The 27,640-nt window shown below is 42.5% G+C and overlaps 1 protein-coding gene and 1 pseudogene across 6 annotated transcripts in view; one reads left to right on the top strand and one right to left on the bottom strand.

Moving 5' to 3' along the window:
* The window catches only part of LOC127645805 (basement membrane-specific heparan sulfate proteoglycan core protein-like), a 302,447-nt pseudogene that overhangs the window by 40,662 nt on the left and 234,145 nt on the right, over positions 1 to 27,640 (bottom strand).
* LOC127643025 (B-cell receptor CD22-like) overlaps positions 8,199 to 27,640 on the top strand; it is a 207,255-nt gene continuing 187,813 nt past the window's right edge. For 5 of the 6 annotated variants that reach the window (XR_007970447.1, XR_007970446.1, XM_052125570.1 and 2 more), the window contains exons 1-5: positions 8,199 to 8,266; positions 8,492 to 8,615; positions 9,057 to 9,127; positions 17,491 to 17,526; positions 26,829 to 27,104. Coding sequence is in view for 3 of the 6 variants with exons in the window: in XM_052125570.1 (XP_051981530.1) it covers positions 9,085 to 9,127; positions 17,491 to 17,526; positions 26,829 to 27,104 (355 nt within the window). In the remaining 3 variants the exon portion in view is untranslated. The remainder of the gene's footprint in view (positions 8,267 to 8,491; positions 8,616 to 9,056; positions 9,128 to 17,490; positions 17,527 to 26,828; positions 27,105 to 27,640) is intronic. The other variant, XR_007970448.1, reaches the window with a different exon arrangement.

Here is a 27,640-nt window from a genome sequence, read left to right on the forward strand (position 1 = left end):
ATTAGTATAATAAAATATTTGAAACATTTTCTGGTTGTTTTTATATTTGCAAATACATTATATTGTATTTTAAATGACATTTTGAATTTAAATACATTGCCATTAAAAATTGTATACTAAATGAAACATTTTATCTTAGTCACATATTCATTATATAGTCATATATTTATGGAAATCATGTAATTGATGGCTCTTAAAAGAGCCGTTTAAAGCCATGGCTTATGCCACAGGTTGCCAGGGGACAGCTCCCTCTGCGGAGAAATAGGAAACAAATGTCTCCCGGACACGGATGTCCTCCCATGTGGAGTTGTTGCTGCCCACTTGAGTGACCTCCTGTAGGCCAGCAGCTTCTCCGTCTCCAGCCAATGGTATGGGAGCTCTGGTTGTGCTTGCGGTCCTCCTCAGGAAGTTGTGCAGGACACAGGTAGCCTTCACACAGGCGTCCACGTTGTCGGGGCTGATCCCAATGACTCCTCTGTACATACGCCACTGAGCTGTGAGAATACCAAAGGTATTCTCAACAATCAGCCTTGCCCGTGACAGCCTGTAGTTGAAATCTCTTTGCCTGCCGGAGAGATTGTGTCCTGGAAAAGGCCGCATGAGGTCTCGACGGAGTGGAAAGGCCTCATCGGCCACAAAAACGTATGGCTGTGGTCCCAAATGCTCTGCACCTGACAGCAGAGCATCCTGTGGCAGGCCAAGGATCCTGTCGCGCAGTGCCTGGCCGAAGGTGGAGTTAGCCAGCGTACCGCCATCACTTGTCCTCCCGTAGCTGCCCACATCCACCACCCGGAAGCAGTACTGGGCATCTACCACTGCCAGCAGCACAATAGAGTGGGTCCCCTTGTAGTTATAGAACAGGGACCCTGTGTTGTCAGGGGCCCTGATCATGACATGCTTTCCATCGATGGACCCAAGGCAGTTGGGGAAGTTCCACCGATGGAGGAAGTCATTGGCGATGTGTTGCCAGTCCACAGTGCTGGGGACTGGCATGAACTCATTCACCAAGGCATCCCATATGGCCCGGGCGACCTCACCAACTATTCCTGCCATGGTGCTCACTCCGACACGATAGCTGAAAGCTATGGTGCGGTAGGAATCACCAGTGGCCAAGTATCTGCAAAAAGGTAGTATAAGTAGTAATAATAATTAATAATTTCGTTAATTAAAAAAGAAATAAAAAGAATACAGCATTAGAATGTAACCAAACGTTAAATAAACATTAAAAATGAACTCACCGTAAAAAAAAGGTAGTAGGCTAGAAGTAGTAATAATAATTAATAATTTAGTTAATTAAAAAAGAAATAAAAAGAATACAGCATTAGAATGTAACCAAACGTTAAATAAATATTAAAAATGAACTCACCGTAAACAAATTGCGAGGCGCTCAGCCGGACAAACAGCGCGTCGATAGTTGGTGTCCTGCCTCGCAATTCGCGGCCCAACTTTGGACAGAAGGCTGTCAAACTGGTCCCTGTCCTGCCTGAAATATCTCTGAAACCTGCCATCATCCAGCCGCAACTCCTGCACCAGCCGGTGATATTCCCCGAGCTGCTGACGGCCTTGGAGAATCTTGTGAACCCACAGTGTTCTCCGACGTCTCCACAGGTAAACAAGAGCAGCAGCAAATGCAACAACCTTTCGATGATTCATATTGACAAGAATGTGATAATAAGCGCAATACTATTTATAGGAAATATTTTCCCTCTAGAACACTTGTTTTTAAGCGGGAATGCTATTGATTTGCTCACAACACTGATTTGACCCATTGCACTAATCAACCAAGACCACAGTTATTATTACAAATGTATTTTATTTTGATAACAAACAACTATAATTTTAATTACTTTCTGCCATTGATTGATTTCTTATTTTCACATTTTAAAGAGTTCATGAGGATATACGCTACTTGTGATATGTCGGCAATAATGATACCGGTCGACATGTCTGGATGTTTAAATTGCGGCCCCTTTAAATATAGTTCACAAAACAAAGCATTCTGAACAAACGTTGCCGCCTATTTCAACTACGTCAGAGCGTCCTCGAGCATCGAAGGCAGGGCAGTCAGAGCGAATTTTGCCGCTCTCGCCGCTTCTGGTGTGAACGTACAGTCAGGGTCAAGGCATAATCTGGAATCCCCAGCCCCATCTGTGGAACCTGCATGTGTGGCGCCTAAACGGGGTGCACTACACGCACCAGGACTGAACACCAGGACATTCATGAACACCATTTTAAAAGCCAGAGCACCGTCCACTAGATGCCTCTACGCACTAAAATGGAAGGTGGTCACTAGTTGGTGTCTCTTAACACTGAAAGCATTTTCAGATCAGTTAACAACACAAAATGAGACTATTAGCATTTCTATTGTACTGTGGGTTACTCATTAGCAACAGCCCAGATAGCAAAAAATATCCGCACTGCTTCTTTTTGCCGCCGTCCCTAAGCTGTCGGCTATAGGTGCGTCTCACTGGCGGGGATGAAACGTTTGCCGCCGAATTCGTCACTCCCATTTCTTGCGAGATGCCTGGCGGCAAGACGCTTTGAAATGCAAGGATTTCTACTCTCAAAATCGACCAGCCATGTTGGCTAATATTATTTTTTGCTCCAAAGCCATTAGGGTTTATAACAGAGTCTTGACTCTTGATTCCATGATAAGGTAAGGTTTAGGAAATGACATTTAAATTACTTTGAAACTCTGAAGCGATTATACAGTAATATTTGTAAAATATATTGAATTATTTTATGCACTTGAAAATTGTTTACATTTCTTTGATTGCTACGCATTTGAGACATGCACCAATAAACCAAAAAGAATTCCTTTTGTAAAACTTACTTGGCAATAAATATCTTTATGATTCTGATTAGGTTTTAAAATAGATATTTAATTCATGGTATGAACAATTTAGCAGAATAAATTGATGAAGTTAGACTTTTCACGAATGCCTGACTATCAGTGAACAGTGAAAGACATCTGCAACATGGCCAAAATCTCGGGTATACTTTAATTTTTTTTATTAATTTGCAACCATGGTGATATCTGTCATAAACATGAAAATCCCTGTTTTGACGTGAAGGATAAACTCAATTAAAAAGCGAAATTATCCTCTGGTTTCACAGTTGCGCAGAAATTTCGTTTATGTCTACATTTTTTCCAACCTCGATTTTTTTTGTTATTTTACCTTTTACAGGTTTTGCAATTATGACCTGTACAAATGTTTAAGAAAGTGTTAAAGTCCCTGTAAAGGTAATACAAAAAATCTAAACACATTATAAATGTTAAAAATTGCTAAAACACATGACAAAGACTGAACAGTGAAGTTCCGCTGTCGCCAAATCTGTTTCCGGTTTACTTGCGCGTCGCCCAAAATGTCTGTTTTTACTCGACGTCTCCAGAATCTTCCGAAAATATGCGTCAGCGATGTTCATCGCATTGTTGATGCCTGGTCCCCTGCTCCGACAAGCAAGAGGGACAAGGGCTTTAAACTCTACATATCGAGTTATCTGCACAACTACAAGGGTAAGTATTTTAATCTAATGTGGGGTGCCGGCAGATAGCGGCTAAGCTAGTTCGCCACGTGTTCATTTTTAATGTAACGTTAGTATAGAAGCTTGTTTTTCTTAGTTTTAAAGCAGACTGTTTGTTAATTTTTGTGATAATTGTGATATCAATTATATTAACTTGGTCTCCTCTCAGTTTCTAATAAAGATCAGGACACCGGTGAAGTCACTGTCAGGGCATTGTGCTATCGGTCCACGAGGAAAGCAGGTAAACCTCACAGTTTGATAGTATGGTGAAGCTAGAATTAATAAGACCGCAGTTATAGGCTTGTTACTTTAATAGCCCGATGTTCCTGGGGACTCGGCTAAGGTTATTCATGATTAATGTAACTCAAATGAAAACAGTTATTGTAGGCAGGTAAGTTTCCCTAGCTGGTCCCCTCTGTGTAAAATGCGTTCTTATTCAAGTTTTCAACTCAGTCATTCGTTTAAGATGCAATCTTGTGTTATAAGTATTAGGCTATCATGATTATACAGTGAGCAAGCTATATAAATAAGTATTTAATATAATAAAAGTGTAGAGCAACAACCGAGGGTGTAAGGTAAAGGCTGAATATTGTAGATTTATTACAATATGTTGCATGTTTGAATTAAAATACCTGTGGATATGCAGGAGCACACACTCTACAAAGGCCTGACTGGAGATTTGCCTGATCTATCCGTCCTTCAGGTGAGTAGGGATATAACAATAGCACATTTCACTGTACAGTATGATATATCAACCAAAATCTGTATACCAATATTTCATTATTTTCTTTTTCCTCCCCTTTTACAAACAAATATTCTGCTTCAAAGAAAAAAATTGAAATTGATGTTATCATAAGGGTTCTTCATTATGAACTTGTATGCCATGCATAACATACTGTGGATAGAAATTACAGGGAAAGTTACTGGTATGATAATTGTGGTTATATTATATTACTATTATATTTAGTGTATTGCTAATCAATATTGTTACTTCCCAGATGACAGCGGCTCACTTCAAGAGCAGGTGAAGCAAGTTGGGACAATGTTGAAGACATTTGCTCGCACTGGGCAATCGGGTACAACTTGCAAACAACACCTGTGGTTGGTGTAATTCCCACTGGGGCCACCTGTACATGTAGTAGACCTAGATATAAATGTCATAGTTTAGTAGTTGAAGGACCAGGACTGACTACTTTATTCTTTTATTCTGGGAACCCCTGTAGGTGCAGATCAAACCCTAATGCTGCGACGTCTTGGGAGTTTGGCGATGTTGTGCGTAGCATGGACGACAAAATGCTATGCTGCAACATTTCAGTGCCAATGTGTCTGTTGGAGAGTTATCCCTGCCAGGGGATCTGTTACTCCCCCCTAGACACCCAGGAAGATTTGGCGTTGCTTGACAACAGTTTGAGGCAGGATAAAGAGCTCCAGCAACGATTTGTAAGTGTGCCGATTTCGTTTATAATGCCATAGGGTAATCTAAAAAGTCTGAATCCACAGCCTGTCACATTTTAAATTTATGAGAAGCTTCAGAGAAATGTAATTTGTAACACGTTTTTTTTGTATTTTCAGCTTCGGTTTTTGGCAATCAAATGTGGGAGGGACCTAAAGACAACCGTGTGGCGAATGCTTCAGAGTATCTTCTCTAATCACCTTTCCATCAATACAACCTGGACTGGTGTAGGGGATAAAGCATGTTTTAGAGACATGTTCCTGAAGACCATTGTTCAAAGTAAGTTGGATATTTTTTTTATATTTAAGTAGATGTGTATGACCTTATGCCATTCAAATGGAATGACAGATCTTTATTTTCTACAGGAGCCATCCGGAAGAACCCGGCAACCCAGGATGCCACTGATGAGGCGATCCAGGTTAACGTTACGCGTTACCTGAAAGGAGCATCTGAACGTGAAGGTGGAAAAAGGCGCCGCACAGCTGAGAGGGACCCAGAGCCGACCCCTTAAACCTAGGCTGACTACTGACACCCCAGCATCACTGACAACTGGAACCCTTTCTTTATCCTGCAGTCAGTAACATCAAGACCCCTAAAGAAGCCTGCTAAAAGTGTCAGACTACACTCACCCAATCCACACTGTTCACTGTGGAAATTGCTCTTTTTTTTTTTTCTCTCGTGACCCTGCTTTGAGGGCAGCTCCTTGGATGAATATGGGATGGTTTGTCCTTTTATACAGGCGCACGAGGAATCACTGAAGATATGCCAATTTGCACTGCCTCATTCTGGAGGTCGGGGAAAACCGGTGATTCTTAGCCCAGAAGTCCCCAACCTCTCCAGACATTCTGATTGGCTGTGTTCTCTACAGCCAGATTTTCTGCTGTTAATTATATTTATTCCCACTTGTTGTCATGTGTAAGTTGAATGTCAAAATGTATATTATACCTGTTATCCTGCACATTCTTTGATACCAAAGATCTCAATTATTTCATATACAATTTGCTGCTTATTTCATTGTTACAGTGCTTAACTATTCTATTTTTAAATATAGCTTGTAAATCCTAGATTATACATCTAATACTTGATATTTGCACATTATCTGGTATCAAATATTCTACTTACCGTGACTTTAGTATTGGCTTATTTCATTCCGTCAGTGCTTAACGATTCTATTATAGTTTGTAAATCCTATTTCATACCTCTGATACTTGATATTGCACATTAACTAGTACCAAAAATTCTACTTTCATTCCGTCACAGTGCTTAACTGTTATTCTATTGTTAAATATAGCTTGTAAATCCTTGTGCCACAGGTCAGCATTGCAGTTATAATGATATATTGTACTCCAGAGCTTTACTCTAAATTATTACCACTTAACCTATTCTTAGAAATGACTTGTAAATATGATGTTATACCTCAATTTATTTGGTATCCTGCACTTTCTTTGGTACCAAATATCCTCATTACTTATGTTTACTGGTAATTCTTTTCATCCCAGAGCTGACCTCTTTATATTATTAACAATTATTGTAAGTGTTACAATAGTGTTTTTAAAAAAAAAATTGATTTGGAAACCTGCATGTTCTTTAGTGTGTGTGTGTGTGTGTGTGTGTGTGTATAATGTTTGTATTTTTCTGTTATTTATATTTCAGTGATCTGACATCTTGTTTCAATGACAGTTACTGTACTTTGAAATGTGGAATTAAAACGCCAAATGGAAATTTGTCTGGTTTGATCAATCATTATTCTTGATAAACTGCATGCTATATATTTTATATATATATATATATAGGCCTACAATAAGCGGCGGCAGATCGCTCGAAAAAAGCGTTTGCCTCCAACGCTCCGCGGAAGGTCCGCCTTCGATAGAACGGCGGATGGCCAGCGGGCCGGCCGCAGAACGAAGGCGGTAGGAAGGCGGCTGCCGCTTTTAAAAAGCGGCTGTCGTCGGCGGTGCGCCGTCAAACGTGTTTGCGATATCGCCATTCTGCCGCTTCTACTGCCGAATTATTGCTATCTGGGAGGTCCACTAGCCTAGCATGGCAGTATCTAAACATCACTTTTCCAACACATTACGGCAAAACTACTCAATTCTAAACATTACACGTTATCACCAAGGATTCACAAGACACAGTACTGGCGTACATGCATGCAATTTTTAGGAATATTGACCCACCTGTATGCAGAAACAATGAGGCAGAAACTTTAGCTTGCATTCAGCTCGACTGCAGTATTTATTCTCCTAAGGGGTTTAAGTTCCTCCCAAGCGCTATTATCAAGAATGATTAGATGCAGGACTCAATCCATCAAGTGGCAACTATATCTACGTATCATACACATGAAACGGCGCCTCTATAGGCAAGCATGATTTAATCATAAAGTACTTAAAGGAGCAAGACTATTAAACCCACCTTGGCCGGCTACTTTCCCGACTTGGAGCCTTTGGACTCTGTGTATTTGTGCATGCTCTCCATTAAGACCGCACTACTGCTGGCTCTGTTCTCAGTAAAACAGGTAGGTGACCTGCATGCATTATCAGTCGACAATTCATGTATGGAATTTTACCCGGTCTTTGAAGAGCCACTGTCAAACTCAGGAAAGGCTATTTACCCAAGGTCATAACCACACCTTTCAAAGCGCAGGTGGTTCACCTTCAGGCCTTCTTCCCTTCTCTTAATTCAGATGAGGAACAATCATGCATTTGTTATGCCCTGTGTGGGCGCTAAACGCATACATTGAGCACACCCACCAGTTCAGACTGTCTGATCAGCTCTTTATATGCTATAGAGGATGCAAAAAAGGAACGTTCGTCAGAAAGCAATGACTTTCTCACTGGATTGTCAATGCAATTACCCTGGCTTATGAGTCGCAGGATCACACTTGCCCAATTGGTGTTAAAGCACACTCAACTAGAGGCATTACCATCTCATGGGTATGGACGAATGGTGTGTCCGTGTAAAGGGTTAAAGAAAATGCGTTTACAGTTAGGCAATAAGAGATGTTAAAAAGTCATTGAAATAGTAAAGTTCATTATGGTTTATTGCTAAAATAAACAATGTGTTTAAAAATAAACACCTGTATAATTTTTTTTAATAATATTGCGTCTTAAATGGTTACTAAAATGCCAATTTCATTGTATTGTACTTGTTACTGTGGTGGAGTGATACTTAAAGAGGTCACTAGATGGCGCATAGCGCTTGGGAGGAACTTAAACCCCTTAGGAGAATAAATACTGCAGTCGAGGTGAACACAAGCTAAAGTTTCTGCCTCATTGTTTCTGCATACAGGTGGGTCAATATTCCTAAAAATTGCATGCATGTACGCCAGTATAAGGGATAAGAGTGTTGTAAATCCTTGGTGATAACGTGTAATGTTTACAATTGAGTAGTTTTGCCGTAATGTGTTGAAAAAGTGATGTTTAGATACTGCCATGCTAGGCTAGTGGACCTGTTGCTAATGAGTAACCCACAGTACAATAGAAATGCTAATGGTCTCATTTTGTGTTGTACCAGGACATCCAGCCAAAAAAGAGATGAGCTCCTAGTTGTGGTTTGACTTCTGCTCTGTTTCTCATCTGCAGTTTCAGTGTGGGAGGAACAAAAGATATTAATACATTTCTGCATCATTGGTTTATTAGTAAGTACTGAATGATTCCACAAGCAGATTAAACTCAATGTATTTTACTTCCCTCTTCATAGAAATATGTGGTTTCAACCAGTGTGTGAGAACAACAGATATTTATTGATTTCTACAACTCACTGTTATACTTCAGACCTCCTTTAGAGGAGAAATGAACACATTTGAAATCTTATTGTAACAGACATTCTGAATTAAGAGTCACTTGTGTGTGTGAGATTCAGTCGACATGATTTGCATGTGTGTGTTTAGATGTTCATGTTCAAGTCTTTGCTCAATTTAAAGAGGAACATCTTAAACAGCTTGAATGCACTAAAAGAGAAGTTAAATATCTTATTGTGTGTTCTGCATGCATTGGTCTGTAGACTCTTGGCATCGCCTCTTTTATTTCTGTCTCTGAAGTGTGAAATGACGTTTGAACACAGGAAGTGTTTGTTTTAGACAGACATCGCTGTTGAAACTGTCCAGTATGGAGTCCAGTGTGGAGTCCAGTGTGCTGCCTCTTATAATCTGTGAGTATTATATTTTATATTATCTTCTGTTATTTCTGTTTGTGTGAAACACATGATGGTGATGTGGGTGCACAGGTCTATACTGTAGATTTACTGTCTCAGTGTTCATGTATTCTTTATTCTGTTCATATATAAATAATGTTTGGTGTTATAGTGATGATGAGAGTGAAGACTGCAGTTATTACTGTGTGTTACAGATCAAATGCATCTGTCTGAGTTCATGTGAAAGATGATGGACTTGTGTACATGTTGTAACTTTGATGTGTTTCATCTCTTCATATTTTATATACAGTGAGGAAAATATGTATTTGAACACCCTGCTATTTTGCAAGTTCTCCCACTTGGAAATCATGGAGGGGTCTGAAATTGTCATCGTAGGTGCATGTCCACTGTGAGAGACATAATCTAAAAAAAAAAATCCAGAAATCACAATGTATAATTTAACTATTTATTTGTATGATACAGCTGCAAATAAGTATTTGAACACCTGTCTATCAGCTAGAATTCTGACCCTCAAAGACCTGTTAGTCTGCCTTTAAAATGTCCACCTCCACTCCATTTATTATCCTAAATTAGATGAACCTGTTTGAGGTCGTTAGCTGCATAAAGACACCTGTCCACCCCATACAATCAGTAAGAATCCAACTACTAACATGGCCAAGACCAAAGAGCTGTCCAAAGACACTAGAGACAAAATTGTACACCTCCACAAGGCTGGAAAGGGCTACGGGGAAATTGCCAAGCAGCTTGGTGAAAAAAGGTCCACTGTTGGAGCAATCATTAGAAAATGGAAGAAGCTAAACATGACTGTCAGTCTCCCTCGGACTGGGGCTCCATGCAAGATCTCACCTTGTGGGGTCTCAACGATCCTAAAAAAGGTGAGAAATCAGCCCAGAACTACATGGGAGGAGCTGGTCAATGACCTGAAAAGAGCCGGGTCCACCGTTTCCAAGGTTACTGTTGGTAATACACTAAGACGTCATGGTTTGAAATCATGCATGGCACGGAAGGTTCCCCTGCTTAAACCAGCACATGTCAAGGCCCGTCTTAAGTTTGCCAATGACCATTTGGATGATCCAGAGGAGTCATGGGAGAAAGTCATGTGGTCAGATGAGACCAAAATAGAACTTTTTGGTCATAATTCCACTAATTATGGAGGAAGAAGAATGATGAGTACCATCCCAAGAACACCATCCCTACTGTGAAGCATGGGGGTGGTAGCATCATGCTTTGGGGGTGTTTTTCTGCACATGGGACAGGGCGACTGCACTGTATTAAGGAGAGGATGACCGGGGCCATGTATTGCGAGATTTTGGGGAACAACCTCCTTCCCTCAGTTAGAGCATTGAAGATGGGTCGAGGCTGGGTCTTCCAACATGACAATGACCCGAAGCACACAGCCAGGATAACCAAGGAGTGGCGCTCTAAGAAGCATATCAAGGTTCTGGCGTGGCCTAGCCAGTCTCCAGACCTAAACCCAATAGAGAATCTTTGGAGGGAGCTCAAACTCCGTGTTTCTCAGCGACAGCCCAGAAACCTGACTGATCTAGAGAAGATCTGTGTGGAGGAGTGGGCCAAAATCCCTCCTGCAGTGTGTGCAAACCTGGTGGAAAAACTACAGGAAACGTTTGACCTCTGTAATTGCAAACAAGGTTTACTGTACCAAATATTAACATTGATTTTCTCAGGTGTTCAAATACTTATTTGCAGCTGAATCATACAAATAAATAGTTAAAAAAATCATACATTGTGATTTCTGGATTTTTTTTTTTTTAGATTATGTGTCTCACAGTGGACATGCACCTACGATGACAATTTCAGACCCCTCCATGATTTCTAAGTGGGAGAACTTGCAAAATAGCAGGGTGTTCAAATACTTATTTTCCTCACTGTACTTGTATCTTATTTTATTGTAATAATCTTTGGATTGTCTGTTGAATCAGACATATTTCTGTTTCCGTGAGTTGGTGTTGTGTGTGCTGTATCTTTAAATAGACTCTCTCCATCTTGAGCTCTCAGATCGCTCTCAACTTCTCTATTAATCTACGGTCTGTCTGCTGTTCTTATTGAACATGTTTGAGTAATGTGCAGGAGGTCCTATTGTTGTAATATTGTCTTCATTATTTGAATGAGAGACTATAAGCAGAAACTTTGCAAAAAGTTGTGAAATTTGACATCAATAAGTCATATAATTATTAATGTGATTTTCAGACCATACTGGTCAAAAGTTATGATATAAAAATATTTGTTAATACTATTTTCCTGTAATGTGCCAACAAAGGGGACCAAAAGACCGGCCCGTAGCATTTCTGACATATACGGTTGACAGGCGGTTCGCACAAGAGGATTAAAATTTGTTTTATATTAATTAATATTTTATGCAAATAGGCATTTGCATCCTACTTTGCTCAAAACATAAAATCAAAACACGCTCTGTAAAACGCAAAGTAAAAAATAAATAAAAATAATCTGAAACCTAAAAGTCTACCAGGCCAAGGCGCTAGGAGATCTGCACTTGGGTAGTCCTGATCCTGATGTGCTGCAGGAACTGCGCTCGGCGACCGACCTCGCCCTCCGGGCCACAAAGATCACTGTGCATCCACTCGGACAGGCGATGGCCACCCTCGTGGTCCAGGAACGGCATCTGTGGCTGAATCTGGTCGAGATGCGGTACCCCAAAAAGGCTCACTTTCTCAGCACCCCATCTCCCAGATCACCCTATTCGGTGACACCGTAGAGGCTCAAGATCCCGAGTTCCGTCTGCTCACCGAGGGCATACCCCTGTTAGTGAAACCCCAGGCATTTACGTATTCAGACCACTCCATTCCCCAGTAGAGGGCCGGGTAGAGAATTTTTTGTTTCCTTTGCTTGCCGCACCCCCAACGAGCTGCGGTACACATGTTGTTGCAAAGGAAGCAGTTTCTTTACTCCCTGGGTCACTTAGCCGATGCCCACAACCACCGTTCTCACAGCGATCAGACACCGAGCATTTGCAGTTGGGCCCCCATGAACACGGACCATCCACCTTCATGTGCCTAACTGCACCACACTCGCGCCTCAGGCCGGCTGGTGGGGATGAGTCTAGAGGTTGTCCCTACAGAACCTCCTTCTCAGTCGCCTACCCACACCAGGCTGGGTATGCGGAGCAAGGTAAGTGCTTCGAGCCTCTCCTCAGCACAACCACCTCTGGACGAAGCAACACTCTCCGATGTGATGTCGCCTGCTCCCCGTACCTGCTGCTAGGCCCCACTTCCAGGTACATCACACGTGATCGTCCCCTTAGTGCCCCATGCCCGGAGCTTGGACACGTGGCCAGGACCATCCTACTTGGCTACGCGATTCAGTTTGCCAGATGTCCGCCCCATTTCAGCGGCATCCGCGTTACCTCGGTGGCAGTGCTAAAACACCTCCACCCTGCGCGCGTAGATCACAACCCTTCTGCTTAAGGACGTGATAGAGCCTGTCCCTCCAGCCAAGATGGAGAAGGGGTTCTACGGCCCTTACTCCAACATCGTACCCAAGAAATGCAATGGGTTGAGGCCAATCTTGGACCTGTGAGTTCTGAAACGGGCCGTACACAGACTCCTGTTCAAGATGCTGATGGAAAAACCTATTCTGACGTGTGTCTGGCATCAAAGGTTCACGGCAGTATACTTGAAGGATCCATACTTTCACATTTCAATATCACCCTGTCACAGACCCTTTCTACGGTTCACTTTCGACGGCCAGACGTATTAGTACAAGGTCCTCCACTTTGGTCTGACCTTGTCCCCTCACGTCTTCACAAAAGTTACAGAGGCAGCTCTTGCCCCATTAAGGGAAGTGGGCATTTGCATACTTAACTACCTCGATGACCGGCTAATCTTAGCACACTCTCGACAGTTGCTCTGTGTGCACAGGGAACTGGTGCTCACACACCTCAGTATTTTAGGGCTTTGTGTCAACTAGGAAATAGCAAGCTCTCCCCAGTTCAGAGCATCTTTTTTTCTCTGCATGGAGTTAGTCTCAATGACAGCGCGCCTCACAATCGAGCACACGCAGTCAGTGCTGAACTGCCTGAGTTTGTGTACACCGGGCACAGCGGTTCCACTGAAACAATTTCAGAGGCTCCTGGGGCATATGGCATCCTCAGCGATGGTCACTCCGCTCTGGTTGATGCACATATGTGCTGGCAAACAGCTTGCTCTGGGGGCTGTGCAAATATGCATTTCCCCCAGTGAGCCTTTTTGCACAACTCCTGTGCAAGGTCAGGGAGGATGAGGAACAAGTCATTCTTCACTGGCCCACTTGGACTTGGCTCTCGGATCTCATGCTCCTCGTGACAGCACCTCCCCTGAAAATTCTCAGGGAAAGGGCACCCTCTAGCATCAGCTCCATGTCTGGAGCTGATGCTAGAGGAACCTCCATGTCTGGCCCATGGACGGGATGCAAAAGATCTAAACGGTCTACCACCAGCCATCGTAGACATGACCGCTCAAGCCAGAACTCCCTCTACCAGGCAGCTTTATGACCTAATATGGCGACAACAGCTGGCTGGGTATATTACTTTCATATAGCGCCTTTACCCTTCCCTGAGGTGAAGACGTGCGCTAAACTCCCCCAGTCGAGTCCACAAGACACGGACCCTGGGTGTCCTTCCTCCCTTGCCCTCTGGATTGGTAATGAACGCCTTCCCCGTTGCGAATGTTGTAGCGTTAGATGCCCCCAGCCGCATCTAACACTATGGATCGAAAACATGGAGAGAGAAAAGGCTGCGGCTGTTATGGACTGCTCCCAGGCTAGTTACGTCGCTTCCCTCCCTCAGAGATATGGGGAACTATATGACGTTTCTTGGGGCTTTGGGGAAGGTCACGTGCAGTCTGATGCACCTGCTATTTTCGCAAGTAACAGCTTGCTTGCACCTGCATCAGTAGTCCACGCAACATGTTCAGTGTTGTGGCATTTTTAGATAGGGATCTTACTCTCGGCTCTTCAGCTCAAAACCTGTCTGAACAAACGCACGTTTCGTTCCTTTTATACGTGTATGTCCGGGGGAGGGGCATGCAAATTCTGTTTGCCAATTCTCATTGGCCTTTTCTCAAACATAAGAGGTAACTGAGCCTCTGTTTCCAGTGCAGAGTCTATGCAATCTCATACCTGAAGACAATGGAGACCATAAAGGGTAAAGGTGGTGGGAAAAATTTGTGGTGTGTGAAAAAAAAAATACGCAAAAGCATTTGCTTATTTTTTTTCACACCACAAATTTTTCCCACATTGGCTTGCAAAATATTTGTCATAATGAGTCTTCTGCTATCTCTCCTATGTGTATTCCAGATTTTGAGTTCAACAAGAAGAGAAGGAAATGGTGAAGCCCAAAAGGCAACACTTCAATTTAACAGTTTTAACAGATAATTTTCACAGTTCAAATTATCATCATATATCACAATTGTCGCATCTGCTGGCAGATGATAAATGGCCACAAAAACATACATGTAAAATCATATTTGATAGAGTATATGATATTCAAATTGAATTAGGCCTGTAGTTTGGGAAAACATGCTACATAATGTCTATAAAAATGGTTGTTTTTTTAGCATTCTTTAAACATACTGCGTTTTGAATTGCATTAAAATCATATTTGTTTTTATATAAACATTTCAAACATCAGATGTGTATATATATTATGTATCTTCTCACTCTTTACATGTTTCCAAAATACAGTTTTCCACCAATAGTGGCACTAGCTGTAACATTTGGAGGAAGACAATAGAGCAGGATTTAAGTGCAGCTTTTGTTTAATCAGCAGATGAGTCCAATTAAACACTGGGAAAACACACGAACAAAACAGAACCAAAACTAGAGAACCAAAACAAATGTAACATCCATGTAGGGAACAACAACTGACCAAAACTAAAAAAACTCAAGAACATAAACACACTGGGGCAAACGAGATACAGCTGGGAACAATAATCAAAGCTGATATGGAACAAGTGAGGGAGATCAAACAGGTGCATGATGGGAAATTAAGTTTAAGGGACAAACACAAGGCAAATCATGACACCAGCATCCTCTCGACTTCTCTCTCATAAATGTAATAGTCTGCAGAGCATTCAGGAGCGGGAATGAATATACGAGAGTTTGAGTTTTGAGAGAGAATATAATCACTTGAGGGAACACAAAGTTTTGTGAGAGAACAAAAAGCATTTGCTTATTTTTTTCCCACACCACTAATTATTTTCCCCACCACCTTGACCCTTGACCCTTTAGGGGCTCAGTAGAAGACAGACTCGGGAGGTGAACTAATCATTTCTGTTTCCTGTACAGAGATCCTATGTGTCTGTCCCACATCAAATGAATTAAACATGAGAGGATTTTGTGCACGCCAAAATGAACGAATCACTCTCTGAGACTACTTGTTCTTTTGAGTCATATTAAAGATTCATTCTAAATGAACGATCAATCTCTCGCTTGCACGCCCTGTATATCTCTGTAAAAAGATCACCAGATTTCTTTGCATCTAGAAAAATCAACGATTAAAGCACAATTTAAATGTATGTTCCCCAACTCTGCAAATGATTGAATAGAACAGCTGTTTCAACAGACTCGTGCTTCCCACATATTGTCATTTTCAACTGAAAATATGAAATACTACATATCAGGGAAATGTAAATTAATATGACTGATAAAAATAGAACATGATGGAAATTTTACAACTGGGTCCGTCAGATAATTGTAGTGCAACCTCTGTATGTAACTGGAAAGATGTAAATGATAAAAATGATACAATTTGTTAATAAATGTAACGAGCACAAAACACTAAAGGAGCATTGGTCATTAGAATGTGATCTTCAGGGAAGTACCCGGACACCGCAGGAACACTGAAAAGTGGGAGGTGTACTGTAGTATAAAAATTTAAATTGTATAGCACGAGGAATTGGCGACAGGGGTGAACACATTAAAAACATTTCACTTTTGATGAATCCCCGACGACTCTGCCTGAACTCCAAATTACGTTTCCCAACAGAGAACACGCGAGAAGTGATACGAGATACGAAAACAAATGCATGATCATATGTTATGCTTTTCAGAATATGATGTGTGTGTTTTTAATCAGATATTTGATTCGTTACAATATGAAAAAGTTCCTCCTACAGAAAAATCGACATATTTGTTTACCTGACTGTCCAAGAGAATTGGCCATTTCTCTCCAACTCTTCTCATTCTCCACCCGGTTGTGGTTCAGTTCAGAGGAAACATTAAATAGGCACTGGTGCTCCTGCCAATGTTCCACTCATTCATTCTCCATTTCTTCGGTCCAATGAGTTTTTCTTGATACCGCAGACATGCTAGTTGATGTTCTGTTGGAGGTACATCAGGACTCCTCCCACTGAAACATCCCGTGCCCAGTTTCTTGCCCTCTCATTGGCTGTAGGTCAACGCTGCAGTTGTATTCAGTCAAAACATATTTCACATTGCACGATTTGGAATCGCAGACAGGTCCAGATATTTAACATTCTAGATATCTCGCTGACATCGGCGACATGTTGGCGCTTCTCTCAAATCACGTCTCTATTCATGCATTGCATTCATCGCTCACAGGAGCGACCTCCGATTTGATTTCTGATTATTTTCGGGCTTTTGACGGTGATCTCCACAACTACACTATTTTAGGCCCGATTTTCACCCGCTGACAGTGTAAACTCGGCATTAAATATTTTAAGGGGGGCGCCAATATGAATATGCCCAGGGTGCCAACAAAGTCTGAGCCGGCCCTAGCAAGGACAGCAAACGTAAATATTAGGCTGTTTCTTTTCAATAGCTTTACATATTACAATGATGGAATTTAATTTATCTTTGATTGTTAATTTAATTTGAACATGTTTGCAACATACAGCAGGTATTGTGTTTTGTGACACTAGTAAGCAGGTGCATCTTTGGTTCAAACTGTCTCTCTGATGTCAGATCTGTTATCGAGTCCTGCAGACTGCTCTCATTTCTCACTTATATTTGAGTGTGAAACATTTACTGAATATTGGCATATACATGGTACTGTAACACCACTTGTCAACAAACCACATCACATTTATTTTCATTCTCACATGATGGTTTTGGCTCAATGCAAACAGATCTTTATTCACTCCATCAGTGAATTCACTTGTAAATTCACCTGTGAGTCCTGCAGATGTGTGTTTGATGAGGTCACACACTGAATCTCCAACATCAGTCGACTGATGAATCCACATAGAAATGAGTGGAAAACTATCTTAAGAAGCAGAAAACTAAACACAATTATTTAAACTACAATAAACTTTAACCATGAACACTTAGTTTCAGTTTTTATTGTGATGAATTAATGGACATGTTTTTTGTTTTTTTACTTTCAGTGCTGATGTCCAACAGCTACTTTGCACAAACTCCAGGTAAGTCATGATTCATAAATACGTTGTTAATTTTCTTTTTTTTTCTTCATTTCTATTCAGTGCACTTAATATAAGTATTATTTATAATATTTGTGTTGTCATATCTTCAGACTCTGCATGATGGTCTGATATCAGGTTACCCGCCTATGGTGTTCGGTCAATTTTTACTTAAATGAATATATATATATATTATAAATGTATTCTTTATTGAAAAAAACATGGTTCCCCTACTCAATGTTGTGTCAATGTAGTGACACTAGGGGTCTCTCTTGAGAGACTCGTTACCTCTATCTTTGAGAAAAGGCCAATGAGAATTGATGAACAGAATTTGCAAGCCCCTCCCCTGGACATACGGGTATAAAAGGAGGGAAGTGTGTGTCTGTTCAGACAGGTTTTTTCTTCGGAGCAGAGCGGTTGTGTTTCATGGAGCTGAATAAATCCACTGCTGTTCCACTCACCTCTACAACAGCGTATGCTGTTGGAGATATGGTCCAAATCAGCATCTTTTCTCTTCTCTGCACCACTGGGTGATTCGACAGCCATTTAAAATAGTATATACGGTTAATAAAGAGGATATTTCTCTTAAAGAGTACAACACTTGGACATTGAAATTCTTATTCATATTTTGCAAGACCTTCCATCCTTTTGTTATTCCTGGATGCGGTCGTTACCATTCCGCTTCAGATGGCTAGGGGCGCTGCCTCACGTGTCTGGGCAGAGAACACACTGAGGCAGCGTTTGTGGATGGTTCATGTTCTCACAACATGACCATGGCAACGTTGCGGTCATGGCTTTCCTTCTTCCAGGGGAAAGCCACTCTATCCACCCCCTGCATCGCGCCTTCTACCCACAGGTATTGGGCCAGCGTGGCTGACGCTGGAGGCGATTTCCGGAGTTCAACGGACGCAGTTTCACCGGGTAAATCCCCGAGGACCACCCATTCCCCAGCACGCTTGTCTGCCTCTGTCTGGATCTGAGTTGAGACTGGCTCGCCTAGTGGCCATCCTAATGTCTCTTTCGGACCCAACGAGCTGGATGAATTGGAGGGCATCTTGGTGGACTCCAACACTTAAGGACTCGATTTGGCTAGCGCCGTCGGGTGTGCCTGCCCAGTCTAAGGCCGACGCCGAACTGTCCGCTATGCTTGCCTGGGTCGACGCGAATGTTGGGCTGGACTGGAACCCTCCATCCTCCGCTCAGCACCCGTGGCTAGACGATTGATTCCTGGGCACGGGCTGTTGCTCACAGCTGTTGACCCCCCCCCACCCCGTTTTTGCGATCGACCGTCACTCCCCTCCAAGGCCTGTAAGTTGACGTCGTCTCTGGCGACCAAGGCCTACAGCGCCTCCAGACAGGCCTCCTCCATCCTGCACGCCATGGCCCTCCTGCAAGTCCACCAGGCCAAGTCGCTAATAGATCTGCACTTAGGTAGTCCTGATCCTGGTGTGCTGCAGGAACTGCGCTCGGTGACCGACCTCAGTGCAGGGTGAAAACGCCTCCACCCTGTGTGCGGAGATCGCAAACCTTCTGCGCAAGGATGCGATAGAGCCTGTCCCTACAGCCGAGATGGAGAAGGGATTCTACAGCTCTTCATCGTAACCGAGAAATGTGTTGGTTGCGGCCAATCTTGGACCTGCGAGTTCTGAACTGGGCCTTACACAGACTCCCGTTCAAGATGTTGATACAGAAACGTATTCTGACATGCGTCCGGAATCAAGATTGGTTAACGGCGGTAGACCTGAAGAACGCATACATTCACGTCTCAATATTACCCCGTCACAGACCCTTTCTACAGTTCTCTTTCAAGGGACAGTCGTACAATCAGTACAAGGTACTCCCCTTTGGTCTGTCCCTGTCCCCTCGCTTCACGAAATTCGCAGGGGCAGCTCTGGTACCGTTAAGGGAAGTGGGCATTCACGTACTCAACTACCTCGATGACTGGCTAATCTTAGCGCACACAGGGACCTGGTGCTCGTGCACCTCAGCCATTTAGGGCTTCGGGTCAAATGGGAAAAGACCAAGATCTGCCGTCACTTATTCAGCTTTTTGACAGACCTCTGTTTTCTATGGGCAGGAGTCCCCCTACAGCAGGTGTTTAGACATGTCGTAGTTACTACGGACGCCTCCCAGTTTGGCTCGGACGCTGTGTGCAATGGGCACGCAGCTGCTGGTGCCTGGATGTGGCCCTGGCTGGGTCGGCACATCAACTGCCTAGAGTTACTGGCTGTAATTTCCTGCCCTGCACAGATTTCTGCCATTGATCCACGGCAAGCACGTGTTGTCTCGCTGCATGTCTTGCCTGCCATCTCCTCCTTTTTGGAGTCATCAGCGGCTGAGGTCGCTGCACGCCACTCATATCCCGGGCAACCTAAACACCACAGCGGATGCACTGTCATGAAAGGCAATGCCCAGGAAGAGTGGAGACTCCACCCTCATGTGGTCCAGCTGATTTGGGCTCTGTTCGGCACAGCACAGTTTGCCTCCCGATATTCCACCCACTGCCCGCTCATGTACTCTCTGACGGAAGCCCCCCTCGGCACAAATGCGCTGTTACACAGCTGGCCCCAGGGACTGCGCAAGTATGCATTTCCCCCATTTAGCCTACTTGCACAAGTCCTGTGCTAGGTCAGGGAGTACGAGGAACAAGTCATTCTCGTGGCCCCCTACTGGCCCACTCAGACTTGGTTCACGGATCTCAAACTCCTCACATCAGCATTTCACAAGCACATTCCCCTGAGGAAGGACCTGCTTTCTCAGGGATGGGACACCCTCTGGCATCAGTGCCCAGACGTCTTGAACCTCCATGACTAGCCCTTGGATGGGATGCGGAAGATCTAAACGGTCTACCACCAGCTGTCGTAGACCCAATCACTCAAGCCAGAGCTTCCTCTACCAGGGCTTATGCCCTAAAGTGGCGCTTATTCACAAATTGGTGTTCTTCCCGATTTGAAGAGCCACAAAGGTACACAGTAGGGTCAGTGCTCCTTTCCCTGCAGGAGAGGCTGGATGGGTGGCTGTCCTCCTACACTTTGAAGGTTTATGTAGCCGCCGTAGCAGTTCACCACGATGCAGTGGATGGTAAGTCGTTTAGGAAGCACGACCTGATCGTCAGGTTCCTTAGAGGCACCCGTAGGCTGAACCCTCCTAGGCAATGCCTGTTCCCCTCATGGGGTCTCTCCGTTGTCTTCTCAGGCCTTCGGGGAGCCCTGTTTGAGCCGCTAGAATCAGTCGAACTAAAGGCCCTCTCCTAGAAGACGGCCCTCCTGATAACGCGCACTTCTTTCAAGAGGGTTTGGGTCCTGCAAGCGCTCTCTGTCAGTTCGGTCCTTTCCTGGAGTTCGGTCCAGCAGACTCTCACGTCATCCTGAGACCCCGACCGGGCTATGTGCCCAAGGTTCCTATGACCCCATTTCATGGATCAGGTAGTGTAGAGGTGGTGCCTCTGGTATGTTCAGATAGTTCTTGAAAACTGGTGACTCAGGTAAGAGAGTAAAGGCTCGGAGAGTTGCATCCAAAAAACGTTAATGAAATGCTGGGTATATGGATACAAGTCACGACGGTGAGCAATTTGGTTATAATGTATAGTGGTGAAAAGGGTATGAGTGTGTAGATGTGTTTGTGTGGTCTGAAACAGAAGAAAAAATTGCAAATTAGACAAAGAATATTACAATCCTTTTGTTAAATTGTTACATATTAAACATTTAACATACTGAACATAAATACAATCACCTATTGTCTGAAATTCACAGACAAATCCACAATTATTAGTGTAGTGTGTCAAATTCAGTTAATCTGGCTAACAGATTAACATTTATAATATAACAACAATGCATTCTAGCACGTGTCTGTAATACTAGCATGTTAGCTTCTCGACAGAGATTGACAAATAATATCAACTTGTGCAAATACAAATTTACAAGTTTAATACAACATCATAATGATAACATCAACATTATTAACAGGTATGTTTCTTATAGAAATGAGAAATAATGTACTTTTTCTTCACGAATGCACACAGCTTTATAGATTATATGCTTACAGTAACCCAGCTTGTGTGATGTATAAAGCACACTGTCTTAAAGGGAAAGGTGTATATTAATCAGTAATGTGAAAGACATGTTCCCTCTAGTGGTGAAGTATGAAATTGCAATTGACTTTCCAACAGGTAGTGAACCCACAAGTGCTGCCCCGTGAGGAGGTAGACCCAGCCTGAGTGTTGCTGTGTCCGGTGCATACTTTAGAATTAGAACTAGAATTCGGTAATACGGTACTGCTGGCCGGTTTGTATCCTTGCACATATCGCCTTTCCCCTCCCCTGAGGCAAAGACGTGCGCTCTACTCCCCCAGTCAAGTCCACAAGTCACGGACCCTGGGGTTCTTTCCTCCCTAGCCCTCTGGCTCTGAATTCAGCGGAGGAAGTTCGCAGCCTGACCCACTGCAGGCACAGGCTTGCCTGTACTGCAAGGTTCTGATTATTCCAATATCTCCTGTGATGTATTTTCCGCGGTACGGTCCCCCTGTCGGTGGACCCGCATTTCCCTTGGCCAGAGCTACATCGACACAACGTCGAGTGAGTGACAGAAGGGGAACGTCCCGGTTACTTTCGTAACCTCTGTTCCTTGATGGAGGGAACGAGACCTTGTGTCCCTCTTGCCACAACACTGTACTAAGCCGCTGAAATGGCCGGGAACTTACTCTCAGGTCTTAACAGACGCACGCTTCACTACATCGACACAGCGTCTCGTTCCCTCCATCAGGGAACGGAGGTTACGACAGTAACCGGGACATTTCCTTTATCTGAGCAGTACAAGACTTGATGACTTTTCATCCATTTGCCATCTGAACATACAACAAAAATTAGACTTGATTCAATAAGTCTAAGTGGTGGTTAAAAAAAAAAAGCAACACTTTTGGTATCCGTGGTCAAAATTGTCCGACCATTGAAAATGAATGAGACCGAAAAAACTGAGCTTTTTATCTGTCAAATACAATCAATAAGTCAGCCACAATGCAGTAAAACAGACAGGGTGAGACTATAAAACATCCTCGGTGCAAAATATACACACTCACTCCCACATAAACAGTGTGTGTGTATGAACTGGTGAAACACTACACTTTTATTTTTTTTACATTTGAAAAATAAAACGAATAAATTGCCTCATAACACACTCAGAATTGAAGGGTTAAGACAATGACACCCTCACAATGCAGAACACACCACACATTTACATTTATGCATTTGGCAGATGCTTTTATCCAAAGTGACTTACAGAGCACTTATTACAGGGACAATCCCCCCGGAGCAACCTGGAGTTAAGTGCCTTGCTCAAGGACACAATGGTGGTGACTGTGGGGTTAGAACCTGTGACCTTCTGATTAACAGCCCTGTGCTTTAGACACACACACACACACACACACACACACACACACACACACACACACACACACACACACACACACACACACACACACACACACACACACACACACACACACACACACCTTTAGAGACAGGAGAATCTAATTCACAAGGTGAGTTCACATAATTATAAGATTTAATTATAAATATTAAGTTTTCTATTACTCTGTAGTCCACTATTTAGTCACACATTCAAGGTAAGAATGTCAATGAGAACATTGTTTGATCATACACACATTACTCATGATTCTTTGATTATGTTGATTACGTGCACATGAATGAGTGACGTTTGCCATGAACAGCCAATGAGTGAAGCTTGAAGAGAGTCGATGGGATTTACATCTTGAAATTCAGTGTGACTTATGTCTCCATTATGAAAATCTGAAGAATATATTTATAGAGCAAGATGAAACACCTCAGCTGCAGTGAAAGAAACAAAACTGAATATAATGTGTAAATTAATTTATATACTCACAATAAGAACAAAAAGGCTAATTACTTTTAAAGCATAAAAATCCAGATATCCACACAATAAATGCTTTAAAGTGAAAATCTGCAGTTTATTTTTAATGTTTCTCAGCATCAGTTTCACTGCATACAGGTTCAGTATGTAAAGAAATGACAAGAAACTCAATAATACATTTTTTATATTATTTTAAAAATATTAAATAATAATATATAAATCTAAATAAATAATATATAAATCAATACATTTCCCTGTGAAGCTTTATTTTAGAGTGATAGATTCATGGGGAGATGTTACTTTACTCACAGCTGATTGGTTCAGTATAAAACATATATAATATATAATATATCTCTGTATTTTCTATGAATGTTCAGTTGTAAGTGAGATGTCAGAAGCACTTTTATTAAAACAGACTGCAAAGACAGTGTTTCCTTCCCTGTTTGAAAATATACAGCTGCAAAACATGTAAATAAAATATCATATAACATAAATGGTCTATATTCATTTAAAATAGGCCAATCTCTGAGAATAATCCTTCAATTGTTTTCAACAACAATAACAGACTGATTCAAATACAATTACAGGTTTTTCTCTCCTGCTTAACAAAATACACCGCTGTGTAAATAACAATACAAATATAAACAGAACAAAAATAATAACACGCCTACTTGCTCTGACAAAGTATTTTTTTACTGAGGTTGACAGTTCTTTTACCAGACAAAGTATTTCCTCCTATGTAGTCCTGTTCATCTCTTATAGGATCTGTGAAAGGAAAACTAGCCAATCAACAGCCTCAGGATTCAGGGATGCCCTGTGACAGGTTACAATGTTACCACTGCAACTGAAAACCCTTTTAGAAGGGAACTGCTGGCTGGTAACATAATATACTTCTTTGTCAGGTGTCTCAGCGCTGGAAAGACAATTTCATGTTCCTTCCATCATTTGAGAGGATCTGTATCACTCTCTACACTAACTGACTGCAAGTAACTGGAAAATTCATTTTCAGTTTCCTGCCTCTGTGTCAGTGTGGTGCTGGTTGTTGTGTTCTGCTTGAAGTTTGCCAGTGACGATGACGACTTAGCTGTTGGTGGCACTGCTGCTTCTTGGTCTGCAGGCTCGGGCACAGTTTGGTCAGTCCGACAGCAGCTGTCCTGATCAGTCAGTAGAGACTCTGCCACCAAGACAGCTTTGTGTTTCAATTTATAAATCTTTTAATTTGGGATGTATTTGGCCCTGAACCGTGGATCTACAAGTCAGGCCATGTCCATCAGGCCATGTCCAACAGGCCACTAGTGGATGGGTCAGCAAACTTTGCATTGTTTTATGAATGAATGAATGAACGTTTTCTGACACTATGCTCAAAGGGTTACACAGTGAACAGGACTCTCCTCAAACACCACTAGTGTGCAGCATCCACCTGGATGTGACTGCAGCCATAGTGCACCAGTACACCCAAAACACACCAGATATTGGAGGAGAGAACCGAGTTATAGAGCCAATTAATGGATGGGGATTATTAGGAGGCCATGATTGAGAATGGCCTGTGGGGGAATTTAGCCAGGACACCAGTGTTACACCCAGTGTTATGGACAGTAGGTTTTTACAGTGTCCCCATCAATATACCGGTGCATTGGGACCCATACATACTGCAGGGTGAACATCCCCTACTGGCCTCCTCAATGAAATTCTGAAGAACACAGAGCACAAATTAAGATTGGCCTTACTGAAACTGTTCAACTTGGTTTTGAGTGTTGGTCATTTCCCTGACACCTGGAATAGAGGACTCATAACGCCCATGTTCAAGAGTGGAGACAAACAATTACAGAGGCATCTGTGTGAGCAGTAATCTGGGGAAGATGTTCTCCAGTATCATCAACACAAGACTCGTTCACTTCCTTACCGAACACAATGCCTTATGCAAAAGTCAGATCATCAGACCATATCTTCACCCTATATACCCTGATTGATTAATACATCAACCTAATCAAAACCAAAATATTTGCATGCTTCGTAGATTTCCAGAAGGCCTTTGATTAAATTTTCCACCAAACCAAAGTTTTAACATTCCAGAAAAGACCCAGATGTCAGGGAAAGAAATACAGTTTCACCCTTGGTATGAACAAAATTGATCATGCCACAAACTACACTTACCTTGGGTTGAAATTCAGTGCAAACGGAAACTTGGCCGTGAATGAACTGGAAGCGAAAGCAAGAAGGGCTTTCTATGCCATTAAAACATTTATCCAATCTGAAATACCATTTTGAATCTGACTCAAAATATTGCAATCAGTCATTGAACCTGTTGCACTATATGGCAGCGAAGTTTGGGGTCCTCTCCTAAATCACCAATTTGACAAATGGGACAAAAATCTGATTGAAGCCCTGCATACAGAGTTTTGTAAAAGCATTCTTCGGGTACAGAGAAACACACCGAACAATGCATGCAGGGCAGAATTAGGCCAATACCCTCTATTTATCCACATTGAGAAAAGAGCCATTACATTTGGGAAACATCTGAAACTGTGTGACCCCAACTCTTATCATTTTAAAGCCCTTAAAAACCATGAAGTGAACGCTGAGAAGAGTCCCATCATTCAGCTGGTCCTGAGACTCCACAAACAGACTAACACAACTAACAATAATCAGCCTCAGGACACGGACACCCTCATCCACACAATCCAGCACAAACAAATGATTAACGCACAAAAAGAAAATTACCGAACTTATTGGAATGAAACCACACAAAAACAAACAAACTACAATGTTATTTGTCCCTAAACAGAGATTACATGACAGCAGAGAATACAGTCAGACCACAAGCTGAGGAAACACATGACGAGGTACAGACTGAGTGACAACAGCCTGATGATAGAGAAGGGCAGATACAGACAGACAGCCTGACCATAGAGAAGGGCAGATACAGACAGACAGACAGCACTGACTATAGAGAAGGGCAGATACAGACAAACAGACAGCACTGACTAGAGAGAAGGGCAGATACAGACAGCACTGACTATAGACAAGGGCAGATACAGACAAACAGACAGCACTGACTATAGAGAAGGGCAGATACAGACAGACAGACAGCACTGACTATAGAGAAGGGCAGATACAGACAGACAGACAGCACTGACTATAGAGAAGGGCAGATACAGACAGACGGCACTGACTATAGAGAAGGGCAGATACAGACAGACAGACAGCACTGACTATAGAGAAGGGCAGATACAGACAGGGAGAGAGAGAGTGTGTTTGTGTGTGTGTGTGTTCATAACTGTAGATGCAACGTGTTTGTGTGTGTTTGTGTGTTCATAATTGTAGATGCAACGTGTGTGTGTGTGTGTGTGTTCATAACTCTGGATGCAACATGTGTGTTTTGTAAAGTGAGAGTTGTGTGTTTGTTTCTGGTTCTTACAGATAAACCTGTTCTGACTGCAAATCCTGAAACATCACTGATATTCAGAGGAGACACTGTCACTCTCACATGTGACGTACAGGAGACACGAGTGACAGACTGGACATACAGATTTCAGTGTGATGGTGGTAATATTCAAGACACTAATTGGAAAGAGTTCAAGACTACTGTAATATACAGCAGATACAGCGGATACAATAAATGCAAGTGTTTGGCTATGAGCACATCTACACAAATCAGCACTTCCATGAGCAATGAAGTGTCATTTACTGTCATCGGTGAGTGATCATCTGTTATATTATAATCATATGCATCATCAGCAGATCCACAGTTTTCCTGAGCAACTACTGGACGACACATGATGATTGTAATTGCCTGTTTTGTGTTTTGCATCCAGATCAGATCAAGTGAAAGACTTTTACAGATAATCCGTGCGTTCAGACCAGAGGTGGCGAGAGCATCAAAATTCACTCTGGCTGCCCTGCCAACAACACTATCGAAAATTCGTGGACGCTCTGACGTATTTGAAATAGGCGGCAATGTTCGTTGAAAATGCTGGTTTTGTGAACTATATTTAAAGGGGCCTCAAAACATCCAGACATGTCGACTGGTATCTTTTTGATGACATATCACAAGTAGTTAAATATTTGTATATATTATTATATAATATTATATAAACCATAATATCCACTTCATCAACTCACTCGGCACACCAACAATGACTTCCGGTCGATTTGACGCTCTCGACGCCTCTGGTGTGAACGCACGGATGCACAACCACATGCAGATCACAAAAAGTGTGTGTGTGTGTGTG

The sequence above is a fragment of the Xyrauchen texanus genome, chromosome 1 (genome assembly GCF_025860055.1).
Source record: "Xyrauchen texanus isolate HMW12.3.18 chromosome 1, RBS_HiC_50CHRs, whole genome shotgun sequence".
Lineage (NCBI taxonomy): Eukaryota > Metazoa > Chordata > Actinopteri > Cypriniformes > Catostomidae > Xyrauchen > Xyrauchen texanus.